General features: G+C 36.4%; 1 protein-coding gene across 1 annotated transcript in view; it reads left to right on the forward strand.

The window, feature by feature from the left end:
• atf6b (activating transcription factor 6 beta) overlaps window positions 1–21,247 on the forward strand; it is a 42,148-nt gene that overhangs the window by 1,018 nt on the left and 19,883 nt on the right. The window contains exons 2-10 of the mRNA XM_073843755.1: window positions 7,724–7,791; window positions 8,794–8,872; window positions 13,843–13,902; window positions 13,977–14,059; window positions 14,327–14,501; window positions 19,275–19,454; window positions 19,624–19,787; window positions 20,697–20,876; window positions 20,959–21,041. Coding sequence (XP_073699856.1) covers window positions 7,724–7,791; window positions 8,794–8,872; window positions 13,843–13,902; window positions 13,977–14,059; window positions 14,327–14,501; window positions 19,275–19,454; window positions 19,624–19,787; window positions 20,697–20,876; window positions 20,959–21,041 — 1,072 coding nt within the window. The remainder of the gene's footprint in view (window positions 1–7,723; window positions 7,792–8,793; window positions 8,873–13,842; window positions 13,903–13,976; window positions 14,060–14,326; window positions 14,502–19,274; window positions 19,455–19,623; window positions 19,788–20,696; window positions 20,877–20,958; window positions 21,042–21,247) is intronic.

Raw genomic sequence — 21,247 nt, forward strand, 5'->3', positions numbered from 1 at the left:
AATGTAGAAGAGAACACACAATATGTTTTATTTGTTTTAATCTGCCTTAAGGTATTGTAACTGATAGAGTTTATAATGTAATAGTGCAGGATAGGGACCGTCTGCAAAGTGCAAAACGCAGAGCAAAAAGCACAATTATTTCATCTAAATGCTTCACTTGTGAAATGTATAAAACATACATTTCAAATTTAAGGGGTGTGTCTTATTACTGGTTCATAAAAGAACATTTAGATATATGTCTTATTCAAAGATCTATAGCGCAACAAAAGTTATTGAAATGAAACCATTGAGAAAAAGCTTGTAAACATGACAAATATTGTGCAGTTTAACGCCCCCTAGAGGAAGATACTGAACTTGTTTTGACCAAATTTTACACTTAGGAGTTTAAATTAATTAATTTTAGAATGCACACAGTTTGATATGTAAACTCCAGGTGGTGTGTCTTGTTACTTGTTCAAAGATCAATATTTACAGCCATCTTTCATTATCAAATGTAAATCAGGATGTATGCTATTGAATTCAATTTGAATCTGTTAACACATTCATTTTTGAAACATACAGTTTTGCCAGCTCAATTTCAAACCCTGTGTCTTGATACTGGTTCATAGACGAAAAATTAAATGTTGGTTTTATTCACAAAACTACAACACAGCACATGATATTGAAATATCAACGAGTAGGTCAATGTAAAGTACATAGCCTTCGTTCTTCCATCTTAAATTCAAAGAATGTGTCTTATGACTGATTCCTAGGAGAACATTTTGATGTTGTTTTTAATCATGTAACTATAATAGAACACATACTATTGAACATGAAAGCACTACATCATTTAGTTATAAATAAGTTCAAGCTTCTGTCTCAGCTTCAAAGGCTGTGTCTGGTTACAGATTTCATAAACAACATTTTGCAGTAATTTTCATTGTCAAAAGTGATGCAGAAGTCACGCTATTGATATTAAAATATAGCAAAACCTTCAAAAGAGTGTCCTGTATTACTGCCCCCTAGAGGAACATACTTCTATTTTTTACTGAGTTTGACATTCAAACTTAAAAATTAATTTAAAATCAGTACTGTCTTCTATCCTAACTGCAAAGGCTGTGTCTGGTTACAGATTTCATAAAGGACATTTTGAAGTAATTTTCATTGTCAAAAGTGATGCAGAAGTCACGCTATTGATATTAAAATATAGCAAAACCTTCAAAAGAGTGTCCTGTATTACTGCCCCCTAGAGGAACATACTTCTATTTTTTACTGAGTTTGACATTCAAACTATTTAAATAAATTCATTTAAAATGCATACAGTTTTCTGTCTCGACTTCACAGGCTGTGTCTTGTTCCTTGGGTCTAAAAGAGCATTTCCATGTAAGTTTTACTGTCATATGTAAATCAGGATACATGCTATTGAATTGAATTCAAATCTGTAAATAAATTCATTTAAAATGATTGCAGTTTTATTTCCTCAAATCTTAAGGGTGTGTCTTATTACTGATTCCTAGAAGAACATTTTGGTGGTGGTTTCAATCTTGTAACTATAATAAGACACATTCTATTGCACATGAAAGCATTACAAAATTTAGTTTAAAATAAATACAAGCTTCTGTCTCAGCTTCAAAGGGTGTCTCTTGTTACAGATTTCATAAAGGACATTTTGCAGTAGTTTTCATTGTCAAAAGTGATGCAGAAGTCACGCTATTGATATTAAAATATAGTTTGTGAAACCTTTAAAAGAGAGTCCTGTATTACTGCCCCCTAGAGGAACATACTGCTGTTTCGACATTCAAAATAATAAATTAATTATAATCAATATAGTCTTCTATCCTAACTTCAAAGGCTGTGTTTTGTAACTGGTTTCTAGAAAAACATGTTGATGGTAGTTTTAGTCACAGAACTATAATAGAACATATACTATTGAAAATTAAACCAATGCAAGAAGTAGTTTAAAATAAATAGTTTGACATTCAAACTTATGCATTTATTTAAAATCAATACAGTATTCTATTTCAACTTCAAAAAGTGTGTCTTGTTTATGATTCCCAAATTAACATTTTAAATTCAGGTTTTACTGTCATACGCCATTCAGGACACACGCCATTGAGTTAAATCTTGTAAATTCCTTTTTTTCCCTTTATTTGTCTTGAGTAGTTAAACTGTCCACTATTCTTAAACATATAAACATCTACATTCTACAGGTCTCATAAACTCTTTGGGTAGTAATTTTGTCTTCTGGGAAACATATAGTTTTTTTTGTTTTTTTTGTTTTTCTGAAGCTTCTGACATAATTCAGCAATAACTTTGTGTTGTGGACTATATGTAAACATCTTTGATGCAAAATGTTTTACTTTGGGACTTTAGAACAGTTCTAAAAAATAAAATGCATTTTGTGTGATCCCTCTTATTTTGGTTAAAAAAAGTAATAAAATAAAAACATTTAGCAGAGTCTGCAAGGGTTGTGTAAACTTTTGACCACAACTGTGTATATTCATAGAACTGTAAGTCAGACTAAGTCCTAGTAGTGAAGTCAAATGAACCCTTTGTACTCTACGACAGTGAGCAAATGTTTATATTTATTTATTGTTTACCAACTGTTACTTAGAATAAAAAAATAAATAAATGTTACCCTCCAAAATAAACAATTTAAATAGATAAATAAATATATTAATTCATTCATTAATTTAAAAAAAAAAATCAGTAATTCTTATTTTTCATGTTTGTCAGTTGCACTCATCCAGTAATTGTAATTATTGAACATGTTTTTTTGTTGTTTAAATACCTTCTGTAATGGTTTATTATTATTATTGTTATTGTTATTATTATTATTATTATTATTATTATTATTTATTAATATCAGTGTTCATTGAGCAGTATAATTTCCTGTTTGAATAAATTAAGTCTTAAGTCGCTGGGGTATATTTGTAGCAATAGCCAAAATTACATTGTATGGGTCAAAATTATAGATGTTTCTTTTATGCCAAAAATCATTAAGAAATTATGTAAAGATCATGTTCCATGAAGATTTATTGTAAAATTCCTACTGTAAATATATCAAAATGTAATTTTTGATTAGTAATATGCATTGTTAAGAACTTAATTTGAACAATTTTAAAGGCGATTTTCTCAGTATTTAGATTTGTTTGCACTCTCAGATTCCAGATTTTCAAAAAGTTGTATCTCAGACAAGTATTGTCCTATCCTAACAAACCATACATCAATAGAAAGCTTATTTATTGAATTACAGTTTTGTAAAATTTAACCTCATGACTGGTTTTGTGGTCCATGGTCACATATGGGGCCATCCTCAATATTTTACTCAAAAGTATAGTAACTTTCAAACAACAACAACAACAAATAGAATAATATACTGCCTCTCTAAGAGTACTACATTGTAATTTGTAATGTTCCATACTCATATGATAAAATGTATTATGTATCAATAAAATAATATACTATATATGGACTTTTTTTTTTCAAACAGAAAAAAGTGTTTTTTTTAAGAAACAAAACAGACTCTTTTGTGCTCAATTTTTTTTCTAATTGATGTATTGAATTAGAAATTCAGTTTCAGTTGCATGTGTTCACTTATAATTCTGTGACTAAACCCAACATTGAAATATTCTTCTAGAAACCAGTAACAAGACACAGCTTGTTAAGTTGTGATGGAAACTGCATGCAATTCAATTAATTTCTAAAATAGTTTGAATGTCAAACTCATTCAAAACAGCAGTATGTTCCTCTAGGGGGCAGTAATACAGGACTCTCTTTTAAAGGTTTCACAAACTATATTTTAATATCAATAGCGTGACTTCTGCATCACTTTTGACAATGAAAACCACTGCAAAATGTTCTTTATGAAATCTGTAACAAGACACATCCTTTGAAGCTGAGACAGAAGCTTGTATTTATTTTAAACTAAATTATGTAATGTTTCATGTTCAATAGAATGTGTCTTATTATAGTGACATGATTGAAACCACCACCAAAATGTTCTTCTAGGAATCAGTAATAAGACACACCCTTAAGATTTGAGGAAATAAAACTGCAATCATTTTAAATGAATTTATTTACAGATTTGAATTGAATTCAATAGCATGTATCCTGATTTACTTATGACAGTAAAACTTGCATGGAAATGCTCTTTTAGACCCAAGGAACAAGACACAGCCTTTGCAGTTAAGATGGAAAACTGTATGCATTTTAAATGAATTTATTTAAATAGTTTGAATGTCAAACTCAGTCGAAACAGCAGTATGTTCCTCTAGGGGGCAGTAATACAGGACTCTCTTTTAAAGGTTTCACAAGATATATTTTAATATCAATAGCGTGACTTATGCTTCACTTTTGACAATGAAAACCACTGCAAAATGCTCTTTATGAAATCTGTAACAAGACAAAGCCTTTGAAGCGGGGATACAAGCTTGTATTTATTTTAAACAAAATGATGTATTGCTTTATTTTCAATAGTATGTCCCAGCTAGAAAGGTTTCCTATTCTGGAAATGTTTTCAAGCTTTATTTTAGTTCCCATAATATTCAACTAAAAGGTAGGATCACATTCCCTAAAAAACATTCTCCAAATGTTTATTGATAACATTGTTAGAACATTATCCTCTAGCAATCTAATAGAGATTCCCACCACACTAGATGTGGACTTACATTGCTCAGATGTCAAATTCTGGTTGAAAGTGAAAACCCAATCTTTGTTTGATGTCAAGCTCCAGCGTCATTAAATAACTCCAAAAACAGCATTACCAGCTTCACTTATTAGAAACCAGAACGTCATACATTTACACAAGTTTATTGAGATGAACAGAGGTTTAGATGTTGATTGAAAGTAATGGTTTGGTTTGATGTCACCATTAGGGTGAAAAGTGTTTGCTTTAGTGGGGCAATTTCACTCCTATATTTTTCTTTCCTGGTGGCTGTAACTGTGATTGTTATGGCAAAAACAGCAAGAGAAAATGTGATCAGATAATGCTTATATTAACAATATCATCTCGTGCTGATCTGATCACATCTAGAGTTTATTCTCTGCTATACAAAGTTATGTTATATTTAATAAATATCCATCAGATAAACTGTATTTTAACAACACACCATTCATGAATCACTTCAAGCTTCTGAATGCTTGGACACACAAACATCAAGAATCAGTGTATGAATCTCAACAACGGTGACATGCTTCATGCCGCAATGCATTCTGGGAGCCCTGCATGAGTTTTGTATGATGCAGCCAGAATACTTTGCAGCGTAAAGCATGTCACCATTGTTGAGATTCATACACTGATTCTTGATGTTTGTGACAAAAAGATTTGTTTATTATTAAAATCCCGGTGAACTTCTGTCTTCAGAACTATCAAGTGCAAGCATGTCAGACTAGCTAATAATCAGATCATTATTATCCAACCATATTTACTCAGCTTTTGCCATAACACATAACTACAGCAACTACTGAAAAATATAAAATAAAATCAGGGAAAATAAGTTTACCAAATAAGCCAGGCTTATTTCAGTTAGTCTGACTTATTGTCATTTGATTAGGCACAAAATAAGTCAGACTAACTGAAATAAGCCTGACTTATTTGTTAAACTTGTTTTATGGAACACCCCCAGGAGTCCAATTTTGCTCAACTAAAGCAAACACTTCTCACCATAATGGTAACATCAAACCAAACTATTACTTTAAAATATACATCAAAATTTAAACCTCTGTTAAACTCAGTAAGATCTTTTGTAAACAAAGTTTGGGTTTTTACTTTTGACCAAAAATTTGACTTCTGAGCAACATTTGAGTGTGCATCCAATATCCTATGTGAAGGTTCCCACTTAAATCTATGAAAATGTTAGAGGATAATGTTGTTATTAATAAACATTTGTAGATTGTTTTTAGAGAATGTTATTCAGCCTTTTATGAGAATATTCTGGGAACTAAAATAAAACTTGCCACTGAAAACATTAGCAGAACATATAGCATAATGTTCTCTGAGTATTATTACAACAAAAACATTCCTAGCTGGGGTGTTCTGTTATAGTTCTGTGGCTAAAACCTGTCTGTAACCTAATCTGTAACAAGACACACCCTTTAATGTAGTCTTATAAAACTGTGTCATAAATATTTTTGGTTACTTTTTTAATATTTTAGATAGATTTTCAAATTCAAGTCAATACAATGGCAAAACAACACTTCTGCCAGCTTTGACTGAATTGTTGAATTTCTATGGCACGTGTTCTGTTACAGTTGTCTGACCAAAACAAATGAAAAAACAAAAAACAACAAAAAAAATGTTCTAATAAAAACAGAAATAAGACACACACCATGAAGGTGATAATGAAAGTGTGTTTATATGAATTTATTTATTGGTTTATTTCAATAGCAACTTTTTGGTGTCACAGTTTGTGAATACAATGAACATTAAAATGTTCTCACAAGGAGCTGGAATAATCCTACTGCATAACCACTGGATTATGGAATGATAATGATAATTAATATTGTTTTGCTTTTATTCATTTTATTTATTTATTAATAGTAATAATATATAACCACAATCACATATCTTGTTTACAGTATTTCTTATTGAAATGCAAGTGAGCATTATAAGCGTTTGTCTTTATATCTTTCAGAGACATTGGTGCTAAAATTGCTCTTGTTTTGTTAACTAAAAAAAAACACAAACAAAAAAAGATTCTGATGGGAAACCATTAATGTTTTTATCCTTTTATGTGTACTTTGTAGACGGTCCCTAGCTGGCCTAAACACGAACTCGCTGCTGCTAGAGCCTTTATGCGTTACAACATATCGATGAGGATTTAAACAAATAAACTGTCAGCTGTGTCAAATTCTACGTTTAGATATTTTACAAATAAGCTAATTTTTATACAGTTAAACTCATCCACTAAGGATCTATTGACGTTTTTCGCGGCTGAATATCTGTCAAACATCCAATGTCAAACGTCGAACCAACTTTATATCGGTCTGTCAGAGATCCGTCTGCATCTCTCTCTCATATTCAACCGTCCTTGCAAATGATACAAAAGCAGCAGCAGCACCTGAAGGCCTGAGATCTTCTATCACACGCATCTCATTTTTCATTGCTCTCAGTCCCAGTGAGGGCTGTTATTGTGACAGCGGTGTGAAAGGAGAAGCTGTTGTTGTCATTGGGATGAAGGTCTGGTGTAGGAGTGGACTATGTGAAGGACAGCAGAGCCTGGCCTGTTTGCATATAGTCTACAAAACAAATAACTGAACTTGCCAAAATGATCCTGTAGGCTTGAATCTTAGTACTGTGTTTGTATGATCCATGAGTTTATGTTTTGTGAGTCCTGAGCAGTTTCCTGAGTTCAGGAAAATCCTCCAGGTCCTGCTCATTCTTTGTTTTTCCAGCATCCTCCGTGTATTTGAAGCCTCTCCAGCAGTGACTGCATGGTTTAAGATCCGTCTTTACACACTGAGGGACTCAAACAGAGCTATCACAGAATGTGCAAACACTTACTGATGTTCATGAAGGAGACACAATGTATTAAGTAAACTTTTAAACAGGATGATGATGTGTACTTTTTTTCATGCCTTTAAGAAGCTACATAAAATACTAAGGTGTTTCCCAGAAGACAAAGTAAACTTTTCCCTGATCATCCGATTAAAAAAAGTTCACACCCTTCAGCTCCTAGTGAAGTGAAGTCTCTCCTAGTTATAATATCATATCTACATCATCTGCTGTCTCTTTGTCTGTCAGATGCCTGTCTGTATCAGTGTGAGGATATGGAGGAGGATTTCACCGGAGAACTGAAATATGACACATCGGTACGTTCACAAAACGCACGCACTCACACATGCTGCTGTGAATAACTATGTGATGTAGGGATGCACTGAATGTTCAGCAACCAAAATTACATAATAAGCAAAAAAGCCAAGTCAATGATCGCGAACAATGAGGTGAGGTGATCAAATAGAGGCGAGCACTAATGCAGCAAACATGTGGTCAGTGTGGAAGCGTTAAAACTGTTCGATAAAGACACAAAAATCATTCCCAGCAGCGACAGCGAGAGACTGTTTAGAAGCGCATCGCATGTCTTCATGAGGAGAGAAAGGTTACTGTATGAAGACTGAAATCATCCATTAGTCAATCAACTCCAGAACGTTCTGTTGTCTAATACACCAGACACCAATTGTGTTTATTCTGACAGCAGCTCCTTAGCCAGGGTTCAAAGACCAAAGATGACAGTCATTCACAAATCTGCTGCTGCCAGCAAAAACTAGCACTGAGCTCTTCTTTCTTCTTTTTTTTTTTTTTTTTTTTTTTTTTTCTTTTCTTTTTGTTTTGTAATAATTTTTTTTTGAAGCAAGACAAAACTATAAAAAGCACATATTGGCTATTTAATTTATGCAATGTTGAAAAAAAAGGCAAAATACATGAGGGAAAACATGAAAAACTGCGTTTGGTAATCGGCCTTCGGCCCAGTGTTTAATTTTGTTAAGCTTCGGCTAAGAATTCTTATTTCGGTGCATCCCTAATGTGATGTCTGTGTCTGTCAGCGGCTGCGCTATCAATCATTACCATCACAGACTCAGTGGTAAATGTTTGTCAAATCAACATGGTGTACTGTGGGAATGTGTACAGTACAGGTGTTCAAATAATAGGCTGAATGTTCATTTTATCACCATTGACAGACATAGAAATTACTGTCCTAATAACAGTGCATAGAAGGACCACAGCAGGATAGTTGACCATGATCATGACACTTTAGGTCAGATTGTGTGTGGAAACTGAGTGAATGTGTATCTGTATCTGTGTGTCTCTGTCAGCTGGACAGTGATCTGGTCCTCACGCTGGACCCTGATAACCCCACATCACCGTGGAGGAACCTGGACAACAACCTCACAGGTGGGACACCAGCTCTTCATCAATATAAGGTCATTTCATTGCTTTCATGATTGTTCCGCTAGCTCAGTGATTGTTTTCATTGCGATGCTCTTTACGGTCAAGGAGAGTATTTGAAGATCCACATTAAAATAATTCACGAAGGATTACATTTCAGTTTCAGTAGCCAAATGTTCTTCAGAGTTTTTATACCGTTACCCCAATTGATTTAAAGGTGCCATAGAATGCATTGATACAATATTTTAAATTGTTCTCTGATGTCTACATAGAAGGTATATGGCATAGGAAAGGGCAAAACATCTCCAGAAACGGTTTTACAGCTCCATTTACAACCCTAGGATTTGTCCCTAGAATGAAATGCTCTGTTATTGCCTTATTTGGAAGCTTCATGAATATTAATGAGGAGCTCTGCTCTGATTGGCTGTTCACATATATATTTAATCATGAAGCCTGAGCCGCTATTAATATGCGGATCATTGAAACTGCCGATTTGAATGCACGATCATTTTACTTTCGCTTTTGATTTGCCATTGCCAAGGTCTGTGTAACGTTAAACTAAAGCAGCAGTACTTACCACATATTTTACAAGTTTAGATGCTTGTTAGTGATGTTTAGGATCTGTAAACCATTCGCCATCGTCCGCGCAGTCAGAGCATAACTATTAATGATCGTGAGGCTATTGCGTTATAGTCGGTGTTATGTTAGGATTAGCCTATTTTTCAGAGGTCTTTTGCAAACAACAGATTTTTATGAGGAGGAGGAAACGGTGTTTAAGACTCACGGTATGTCATGTCCTTGTACACAACTGTTATTATTCAACTATGCCAAGGTAAATACAGTTTTCCATTCTATGGCACCTTTAAATAACATTTCTAATCGTTTGTGATTACAGACTCTTCCTCACAAATCGCAGGTTAGACCTGATCTAATATTTTAGAGATTGACAAAAATAGAAAAATGCACATTCATTATAAAAATCATGACTTTTCCAGGTCTAGAAATCACATCTTTTAATTATTTAATATGTCCAGGTTGTCTGAGAGTGTGGGAGTCCTGGAGCTGCATTCATAAAACATTCTTAAGAATAAAACTCTTCTTAACTGATATTCTGATTTTCTAATTTAAGAAATGATATCAAGTCAAACTTTATTAAAATCCTTTACAGGCAATTTAGATGCAGCTACGATCAGAAACAGACGGACTCATACAATACATAAACATAAATATCACATACACTAACAAATTTCCTCAAGAACCATTTAAAAGCCTTATTGCGCAAGGGACAAATGAGTATTTATATCGATTACTTTTCATCTTTGGCAGTCTATATCGGGAACCAGAAGGAAGCAAAGAGAACTCTGAAAACAGGAAATGATCATTATTAGCTAGCACAGTTCTAGCCCGACTCAAAATATTTCTATTAAACAATGATGACAAATTTCTTTGCTCTTTACCTATGATCTTTCCACTGAGTGTGACAATTCTATTTAAAGCACTTTTATATTTAACACTGAGATTACCAAACCAACAACTAATAGAAAAGGACAAAACAGACTCAGTGTAAGACTTATAAAACATTTCCATTAATGTCTTATCTATATTAAATGATCTTAGTTTCCTTAAACAATATAGCCGTTGCTGTCCCTTTTTACATAATACCTCAGTATTCACATCAAAGCTCAATTTGTTGTCAATAATGGTCCCTAGATATTTATAACTGTCCACACATTCCACCTTCACACCACTAATAAAAGTATCCTGGGAAGAGTGTGCTTTTGCTCTAAAATCGATTACCATGTCTTTTGTCTTAGACACATTCAACTGCAAACAGGCATCATCACACCATTCAACAAAATCGTCGATCACTGACCCATGACATGTTTCATTATTTTCCAAAAGACTCACAATGGCTGTATCATCAGCAAACTTTAAGAAAAACCTATTTTTATGCTTACTGATACAATCATTTGTGTATAAAATATATAATAAAGGGGACAAAACACAGCCTTGAGGAGTTCCTACAGATGTGATTAATGGAGTTGAGAAACTATCATTAACTCTCACTCGTTGAACTCTATCAGTTAAAAAGTCAAGAATCCAACCTACCAAATTAGGATTAAGACCAAAATTAGAAATGAACTTGTCTGCTAAAATCTGTGGTTGTAATGAATTAAAAGCAGATGAAAAATCCACAAATAAAAGTTTGACGTGTGTTTTGCTCCCCTCTAAGTGCTTTAAAACCAAATTTAATAAAGTTGCTGTTGCATCCTCAACACCTCGTTGTGTTCTATAAGCAAATTGGAGAGGATCTAAAAGAATTTTTGTTTTAGACAACAACTCCTCTTTTACCAGTTTCTCAAAACATTTCATTATTAAGGAAGTGAGAGCTATTGGCCTAAAATCATTAAGTGTTACTGCCTTTGCAGTTTTAGGCACAGGCACCACAGTGGCCTGTTTCCACAGAGTCGGGACTTTCTGAAGAGCAAAAGACCACCGAAAAATATTACAAAATACTGGTGCCAATTGTTCAGCACAAACCTTAATTAAATGCCCACCAAGATTATCTGGCCCAGGAGTTTTTGTCCTCTTACAACCCTTAAAAACTTTAATTACATCTAATTCATCAAAAAAAATATTATAATCACCATCACAACACACATTAAAATTCATAGACTCCATTTTAAGACCAGTTTCAGGAGAATCAAAGCGTAAATAAAACCTGTTTAATTCCTCGGCCAATTGACTACTAGACTCATACCCAGGTAGCTGTATTTTCCTAGGCTCACACCCTTTAAATCCCGTTATAGCTGTCATTCCCTTCCAAACTGACCCCAAGTTATTCCTACTCAACTCTTCCTCTAAGTTTGTTTTATACTTTAACTTTGCTTTCCTCACTTCAATTTTAATCTCTTTCTGCAGTTTTAATCTTTTAACCAAATCACCTTCATAAAATGCTCTACATCTTTCATTCACAAGTACTTTTAAGGAATTTGTAAACCATGGCTTGTTGTTTGGGAATATTTTGACAGTCTTACAGGGGATAAGCATATCTTCACAAAACGAGATATAACTACTGACAGCATCTGTAAGTTCATCTATTTCTGAGCAAGAATTGTAAAAAATATTCCAGTCCGTGCATTCCAGGCATCCTTGCAAAGATGCAGTGGACTCCTCAGACCATACTCTAATATTCTTCTTCTGCGGTTTTTCACTTTTTAAAACAGTTTTGTATACTGGGACAAGCAAGACTGTATTATGGTCTGCCGTCCCCACAGGAGGCTTGACAACAGACTTATATGCGCCTTTGATTGATCCATAGCAAAGGTCAAGAGTCTTATTAAAACGTGTGGGGCAAGTCACATATTGATAAAAGTTCCTTAAACACTGCTTCATGGGACATTTATTAAAATCCCCCATAATTAAATTCGGAGCATCTGGGGAAATGCATTGCAGTTTGTGTACAACATTTCCAAGAGTCTCTGCTGCGTTTGCTTCGTTAGCCCTCGGATGAATATAGACCACGGTAACAAAAAGTTGTGGAAACTCCCGAGGAAGATACTGTGGCCGGAGTGATACAGAGAGTAGTTCAATGTCATTAGTACACACACTCTCTCTCACAATAACGGAACTACACCATTTGTGGTTAATATATAGACAAACACCACCTCCTTGCTTTTTCCCCGTCACTCCAGGGCAACGATCGGTACGAAAAGGAGTGCCAAATCCATCAATAATTACAGAATTATCAGGATCATTGTTCTTTAACCATGACTCAGTAAGAGCCAAAATACAAGCATTCTTATAGTCATGTTGAAAACGTACCATTGCCTGTAGGTCATCGATCTTATTCCTGAGGGACTGAACATTTGCCATGACGATAGACGGGAGAGGAGTACGGTTTAGCCGAGACCTCCTTAGCTTCACTCGTACCCCTCCTTTCTTCCCTCTCTTCCGTATTTTTTGAGGGTTATGATCCCGTCTAACATACAATCCGTTGTCGCGAACACCGTTTCCATGCGATGAACGTAAATCCACAGGATGACGAATATTGTAGGGCCGATGCCACTGAAGGAGAAACTCTCTGTCGTATTGAATTCTCACCGGTTGTTTAGCAGGTGATGCTTTCAAACACGCAGGGAGAAGAAACAGCACCCACAATAAAACAATGGCCAACACATCCATTTGGCTTTAGTTGGTTTCCAACAACAAAGTCCAAAGAACTCCAAGGCAAGCGCAAACAACTCTAAACAACTTTAAAAACTATTTAAAAGAAAAACAAACAAACAAACAAACGACACAGACTGTTTTCTGATCTGCTGCTGGTCGCCACGTGCGCAGCGCCCTGTTTTGTTTTCCCCCTGTTTTGTTTTCCCCATATGAATGTTGTATTCCAACAGTACTTCTTAAGAGTTGTCTTATCTTTATTCTCAGGATTGTTCTTAAGACTAAACTGCATAAGGAATCTTCATAAAATCATAAATGGCTTCTTAACGTTAGGATATCCTCTGACTTATCTGTGGAGAGCTTGAGAAGACTGCACACAAATGAATGAAACGGATCGCTCCATCTCAAGACTGTAAATATTAAAAATGCCTGCCACATTAAATAACGTGAAGCCGAGTGCTGAACAGCAGCCAATTATTCATAAGATTGTTTTCTTAAGAAAAAATGAGAACTTTGAGAACTTTTCAAGAACTGCACTTAGGAACATTCTTTTACATTTCTGTAGCTTATTTCTTAAGAAGATTTGTGTGTGGGTAAACGTGGCCAGCTGACGGTCAGTCAGTGATTTATGGAGAGTGTGCAGTTTATTGGCTTTTTTTTTTTTTTTTTAGAAGGACTCTGACCTGCAAACATTTGTGTTTAACGATTGAATAGCGATGCGTAGAGCTCAGCAGCAGCTACTGAATTACTGGGCTGAGTATCTGAAAATAATTTATAACTCTCTGTTTGCGTTTTGTCTGTATTTGAAGGTGAAGTGTCCGTCATGAAGACTGCAATGACAATCACACAACCTCTGCCAGTGGACATGTGTAAGTGACCCCGTCATATCGTTTATGTGTTAGAATGATTCTAGATGATTTCATCTTCTATGTATGTGTTGTAGTTTTCCAGGTGAAGACTGAACCTCCATCACCTTCGTCGTCTCTGACCTCTGACAGCTCCATCCCATCTTTACCTGAACCTCAGGTGTGTACAGCTGTGTGTCTGAACATCAGCGAAACAAAACACTTCCCACCTGTCTCTCGAACTCAAGACAGTGCAGCTATGCAGCAGTGCTTTATGATTAAAATGTTAAGAGTACATGAAACATTTCAGGTAGTTAAACAATGAAAGGAGTATGGAGTAGTGTTTAATGCATCTCTGTGTGCTGCCATGAGTCTTGAATGCAGCTGAGCAAACAGTAGGACACTTATCTCACTCTGTCTTCATTTGTCTGTTTCTCTGTCGTTCAAGGTGACGGTGAAGAGTGAGAATCCGCCCACTCCACCGTACATGTATGGAGACGTGCTGTCGCCGCCGCTGGCCAGCGTAGAGGTCACCGTCGCCAGCGTCGCTCCTCCGCATCAGCCTCACCTTCCTCTGGCCGTACAGCCGCACGCGCTCAGCAGCATCGACACACACACCACAGGTCTGCACACACACACACACACACACACACACACATCATGTCACAGACACACACACGAATGCACATCACAGACCTCTCACTTTCACACGTGATTTAAAGTGAACAAACAGGACAGATGACTCTATCCGGAATGAGAGACTGTTCTGAGTAACATGACACTGAGAAACTGACTTACTGTGAGTTCTGTTCCTGTTTCTCTAGATGTTCATGTTTATTTGAATGTTCTGCTCGAACAAACGCAGCAGGAAATAAATCTTATGCAAATTAAAAAAGCTTGTCACATATACTGAAAGCGCTTGACGAATCTCTTATCTGCTTATTTTCCTTAAAAAGAACATATTGCACTGCAAAAAAATGCTTTTCTTACTTTGATTTTTTTTGTCTTGTTTCCAGCCAAAATATCAAAAAAAAAAAAAAAAATCTTAAATCAAGGATTTTCTAAACGAGTGAAAGTTATTTAAAGAAAAGCATTTTTTGCAGTGTAGGGATGAACTGAAATTTTGACCCGCAAAATTATCTGCCGAAAATTAGCCCATTATTTACTCGCCTTTAAGGCATCCTAGGTGTGTATAAGGTCCTTTTTTTCCAACTGCCGTTGGAAATTGAATTAAATTGTTCTGGCTCCTTCAAACTTTATAATGCAATGGGCGAGTGTTTGTCTTCATCAGTCCTAAAGAAGTCCAATAAAGTGCTTCCATCCATAATAAAAAGTAGGGATGTCCCGATCAGGTTTTTTTGCCCTCGAGTCCGAGTCGTTTTATTTTGAGTATCTGCCGATACCGAGTCCCGATCCGATACTTCTATAATAGAGTCAAGAGGTCTAACTCTGTGCCACCGCAGAACTATAGATGTGTTCAATAATGAGAATATATATACCAGAGGTTGCGTTAGACTGTTACGTTGCCCGTGACGGACAGGGTCGTAAAAATTCTGTCATAATTCCTTATCACCCGTCATTAAAATATGAAAATTAAAATTATAACAGATTTAATTGCATTTATTTTATTGTTCACATTTTAATTTTTAATATGTTGAAGAGAACAGATGAGACTGCTTAACTTTTCATGTTCAACACCACACCCCGCAGCGACATCGATTTTAATATATTCTCATTTTAATTCATCTTATTTATTTATTTATTTATTTTTTTTCTTGTGTGTCTGAATTTTTCTGATATGAAATGAAATCAAATGAGAGCATAAACATTTATTTATTTTTAATCAAATGAAAAATAAACCCTTTTAATTTTTGGCAAACAGAGGTTTACTGTTTAAATCAATACATGGAAGAAAAATTATATTCAGTTTAAAACGTTTAAATAATAATTGTATTTGTTTTCTACAATTAAGTGTAATATTAATTTTTTTATCATATATTGTTTTATGTAAATTTTAACACCTACATTAAACTGTGCAAAAGTAATACAAGACTAATATTGCTGTTACATGTTAAACCGTACTTTTATTTTGACAGTGTAGTAAAAACCCTAAGATAATGGTAGGGGAAACACTGATATATATCCGAGTCCTGATCGGGAGGTAACGTCTGATTCCGATCGAGTCTGAAACCACATCACGTGATCGGATCGGGACATCCCTAATAAAAAGTGCCTAACACGGCTCTGGGGGGTGATTAAATGCCTCCTATTGAGAATATGAGCATTCATCTGAAAGAAGGAAAGCATGCATATCTAGGATGCCTTGAGGCTACTTTTGTGTGTGTGGGTGTGTGTGTGTGTGTGTGTGTGTGTGTGTGTGTGTGTGTGTGTGTGTGTGTGTGTGTGTGTGTGTGTGTGTGTGAGAACTAACACTTTACTGCTCAATTTTATTCTTTTACTTTCAATAAAAATGTGTTTATTTTATTGGCTTGTTTTTTTATTTTTTTATTTAGTATCGTTCAAATTAGGGAGATAAATCGAAAAACCTAACAAATTAATTTTGGATTATTTAATAGAGATGCACCGAAATGAAAATTCTTGGCCGAAGCTGAACAAAATGCAACACTGGGCCGAAGGCCAATTACCGAACACATATTTTGCCATTTTTTTTCCAACATTGCATAAATTAAATAGCCAAAATGTTCTTTTTCATTTTTTTTTTCTAGCTTTCAAAAAAACAAACAAAAAAAAAAATCACAAAACGACAATTTAAAAATATATATCTAACACTGAACATTTTTAACATTCTTAGTAGACATTATATCCTACCAACAAACCACAATTTAACTTCAAATTAATAGGTTAGTAAATTAATATTCTTTGGCCATTTTTAAGAGCCCCTTCTTGAATCAGGCGTGTGTTTTTAATGCACAAATAAATGCAGCCTTGCTGAGCAAAGGACAATGTTAGAATAAATGTATTAATAGAGCATACCTGTCAAGTATCCCGTTTTGGCTGGGAAAGTCCCGTATTTTACCCTTCTTTCCCGCCATCCTCCCGTATTAGTATTTTCCCGTAAATCTCCCGTATTTTAACTAGTGATGTGTCGTTCGCGAACGAGTCGGCTCTAAGAGCCGATTCTTTGTAGCGAACGAGAAAAGCCGACTCCCGTCGGGGAGAGCCGAATCTTCCGCCGCAAGTAGTGGTGGGATCGTACCATTATGTGAAAGAAGGAAAGGGGGCGCATACTTTAAAGATAGCGAGTGTAGTGGTACAGGCCAGGTACACAGAGCGACAGAGAGAAGCGGGGGAGACGGCATTAAATGCGAGTCCATTGGGAGAAAGTGAAAAAATGAGTGAAAAACGAAAAAGCAGCAGCATCTGGCTGCATTTCAATGATGTTGGAGACTGCAAAGCTGAGTGCAGACGCCTGGTTAAGGTAATGGTAGGAAGACTCTGCATTGTTGCAACATCGGTGCCCTCAGAGAGAGTCTTCTCAAAAACAGGACAAATAATTACAGAGAGGAGAAATCGCATCAGCCCATCCAAGCTGAGGCATCTCATATTTCTCAATGCCAACCTGCACTAAAGACAAAAGTGTTTTGTTATATATGTTTATTATATATGTTAAGACTTTTCCCTTTATTTAGGTTATGCTGTGGTTGAGTTCAATTAAAGTTTAAAATGTTAAATAATAGTAACTGTATTTTTTAAAATGAAAAATAAGGAATTAAAAAGTTGCTTACCAATACACAAAACATTCAAAATTGATAAATTGGGCTAAAATAGAAGGCTCTGAGTGATACTAAATAAAGAGCCATTTGGGAGCCGTAAGAGCCGGCTCTTTTAAGGGAGCCCAGCCAAAAGAGCCGAATCTTTGAAAAGAGCCGAACTTGCCATCACTAATTTTAACTTGCGTTCTTAAAAAAAAAAACGCCCCCCCCCCCCAAAAAAAATCTGAGCTCTGTCACTAGCCTCGCGATAACTGCCTACCAATGTTAAACGAACAGAAAATATGCAAATAGGCCTTTAAATAAATGCTGTTCATATATACCCTTTTGTGTTTTCATTTAGGCTATGAATGCTCACAGCATGTCAATGTCAACAAAGGTAGGCCTATCATTGGCTTTATGCACAGCTGCACTACTTCCTGAACTTCAGGCAGCTCCTTTGTTTCCTGTCTGCCATTATTGGACAAACTGATCACCTGGATGAATCAGTTTGTCCAATAATGGCAGACAGGAAACAAAGGAGATGCCTGAAGTTCAGGAAGTAGTGCAGCTGTGCATGAAGCCAATTGTAGTTCATAAGTGGTTGACAGGTGGTGATTTTAGCTTTCTTGTCACCTGTTTTAAAATGTAAGTGATACTGGAGCATGGTTGGGGTGGTGGGACTGCTCGCGGCAGGCGCCGGAAAATTTCCCTTATTTTCAAATCCAAAACTTGACAGGTATGTAATAGAGCTGTTGATAGAGATTGCTAGCATTATTTTTGTCTTTCTGGTTAATTTTATTTACAGAACAGCAGTAAAATGCCAATACTTACATTTCTGAATGTTGTCTTATTTAGTGGTAAACCCGCAAGAAGAGCTCAGTCCTGGTTTTTGCTGGCAGCAGCAGATTTGTGAATGATTGTCATCTTTGGTCTTTGAACCCTGGCTAAGGAGCTGCTGTCAGAATAAACACAATTGGTGTCTGGTGTATTAGACAACAGAACGTTCTGGAGTTGATTGACTAATGGATGATTTCAGTCATCATACAGTAACCTTTCTCTCCTCATGAAGACATGCGATGCGCTACTAAACAGTCTCTCGCTGTCGCTGCTGGGAATGAGTTTTGAGTCTTTCTCAGACAGTTTTAACGCTTCCACACTGACCACACGTTTGCTGCATTAGTGCTCGCCTCTATTTGATCACGTCACCTCATTGTTCGCGGTCTTTTATTCTGCCTTTTCACTTATTTTTGCTTTTATTTGCAATTTTCGGCCAAATAATTTTGGTTTCTGAACATTCGGTGCATCCCTATTATTTACTTAAAGTGGTTTTGGATTTCTGCAAAGTGCATCCAGATTTTTCAGTTTCAGGCCATGATTTTCATTTCAGCGAATCTCTAAACACATACACTGACCAGGGCCTGTCATGTCATGCACCTAATAAAAACAATAACAATAAAAAGTGTCTATAGAAGTAGTTGGTTTGACTTGACCTGTATTCAGATTCTTCTGAGATGAAAAGCGAAGCAAAAGCCATTATTCACTGAAGACACTTGACTGTGCGTAAAGCCGCACGCCGTTGGTTCCTGAGTGTGTTCTGAGAATGTTTTGTGTCACTAATGACCCGTGTGCGGTCTGCTCCTGACTCTGTCAGCTGATGTTGAGCGTGTGCTTGTGTTGGTTTAGTGCTCTCCTCAGCAGCGACGCTGAAGGCCAGCAGCATTCTGAGCAGTAAACCTCTGATCCAGCCCAAACCCGTGTGTGTGGCCGCGCTGCCGCTCGCTCAGAGCCCCAGTCCGGCCAAAGCTCTCATCCTGCAGAGCGTTCCTGTCCCTGTCCCACCCGTCGACCAGAACACCACGCCTGGTGAGATATCAGCCCTTACTGATGTAGAGAGGACACAGAGCTCAACTCAAGCAGGATTGATTCTTTATGATGATGGATTTAATTCTCGTCACACTACTCCGATAAAGTTCAGATAGTAGTAGTATTGTTTTGAGTTTGATGATGTTGTCTGTCTGTCTTTCTCCTGCAGTGGTTCTCTCTCAGTCAGTGTGTCTGGGTTCTGCTCCTTCCATTGTTAAAATGGAGCCTTTGTCTCCCAGCATGCCTCACTGCACTAGTCCCTCAGCCCCGGCCCCGAGCAAACCCATCATCCCAGCGTCCTCCCTGCCTGGAAACGGCTGCAATGACTTCGATGTGAGTGATGCTAAATACTGTAAAATATGTGGAATAATGCATACGTTTGTTTATTCATTTCAGTTTATTTCTGAGTAATCGGATCTGCCCATCAAGTTTTCAGTTTGGAAGAGAAAATAAACCCCAGAGAGAGTGTTTAGGACCATGATGCAAAGCATCTCGTGAAAACTGAAGCGTCACGTAGGAAACTGCTTGCCTGAGACAATAGCCTTTTATTGAATGGTTAATTGGACAAAAATGTTTAACCTCTTAAGCTCTTTGGCATGTTTTGGATTTTTTACTGATTTTGGCATACCTGAATTTAAAACAGTGTCCTATATGTGTCCAGTGTTGCATACATTGGAGTAACATAACAATTCATAAAAATGGTACCATTTCATAGAAAATACCCTAAATTTTAACACATGGGTGGAATAATTTTTTTATTGTATTTTTTCATAATTTTATGATAAACACAAATTAAAAATCAAATTCCGTATTTTTTTTTCCTATGTTTGTTTTTGAAAGTCTGTGTTTTTAAGAACTTTTTGGCTAATCGTCCAGCAGAGAGTTTCTTTTATTTCACTAGGTTCCAAAAAAAAAATTTTGTAACATTTTGTTTTTCAAAGTTATTGAGATTTATTTGAATGGAGGCAATATGTCCTATAGGTGTCTCTGTTTTGCAAGATAAGCTATACCTGCATTCAAAAGTGTCCCATTCCCACACACATTGGGCTAAATGGATAAAAAATAGTTGCATTTCACACAAAACGCCTTATATTTTAACACAATGGTGGATTAATTCTTCATTATTACTGTATTTGTTCACAATCCATTGTTTCCCAACTTTGCGTTGAGCTGGCCGCTAGTGTCTAGTATCTTACATTTCCAGTTTCCAGTATATAGTAAATACACTCTTGTGCTCCTCAGATGAAGGTTTTGAAGAGGCAGCAGCGTATGATAAAGAACCGAGAATCGGCCTGTCAGAGCCGCAAGAAGAAGAAGGAGTACCTGCAGAACCTGGAGGCGCAGCTGCGGGAGGCGCAGCAGGAGAACGAGCGTCTGCGCAAGGAGAACCAATCTCTGCGGCTGCGGCTCGCCGGGAAAGAGGTCAGACGCTCACCCGCCGGATCACGCTCTACATTTGTCGTGTGTTTTTCACGCTGTCTAATTGTGTGTTTGTGCCAAACAGGCTACTGAGTCTGGCAGCAACAAGAGAGCTCTGTGTGTGATGGCTCTGTTCCTCTTCGTCACCTTCACCTTCGGCCCCGTCAGGTAAACGCTGCGGCTACAAACACTCTAAACGCGGGGTGATGCACTCGGTTCTGGAAGTTTAGCTTCAGCCTCAATCAGACACACCTGAACCAGCTAATCAAGCTCTTACTAGGCATACTAGACACTTCCAGGCAGGTGTGTTGAGGCAAGTTGGAGCTAAACTCTGCAGGACCGAGTTTGGAGACCCCCTGTTCTAAATGAACAAG

The sequence above is a fragment of the Garra rufa genome, chromosome 7, assembly GCF_049309525.1.
Source record: "Garra rufa chromosome 7, GarRuf1.0, whole genome shotgun sequence".
NCBI classification, from domain to species: domain Eukaryota; kingdom Metazoa; phylum Chordata; class Actinopteri; order Cypriniformes; family Cyprinidae; genus Garra; species Garra rufa.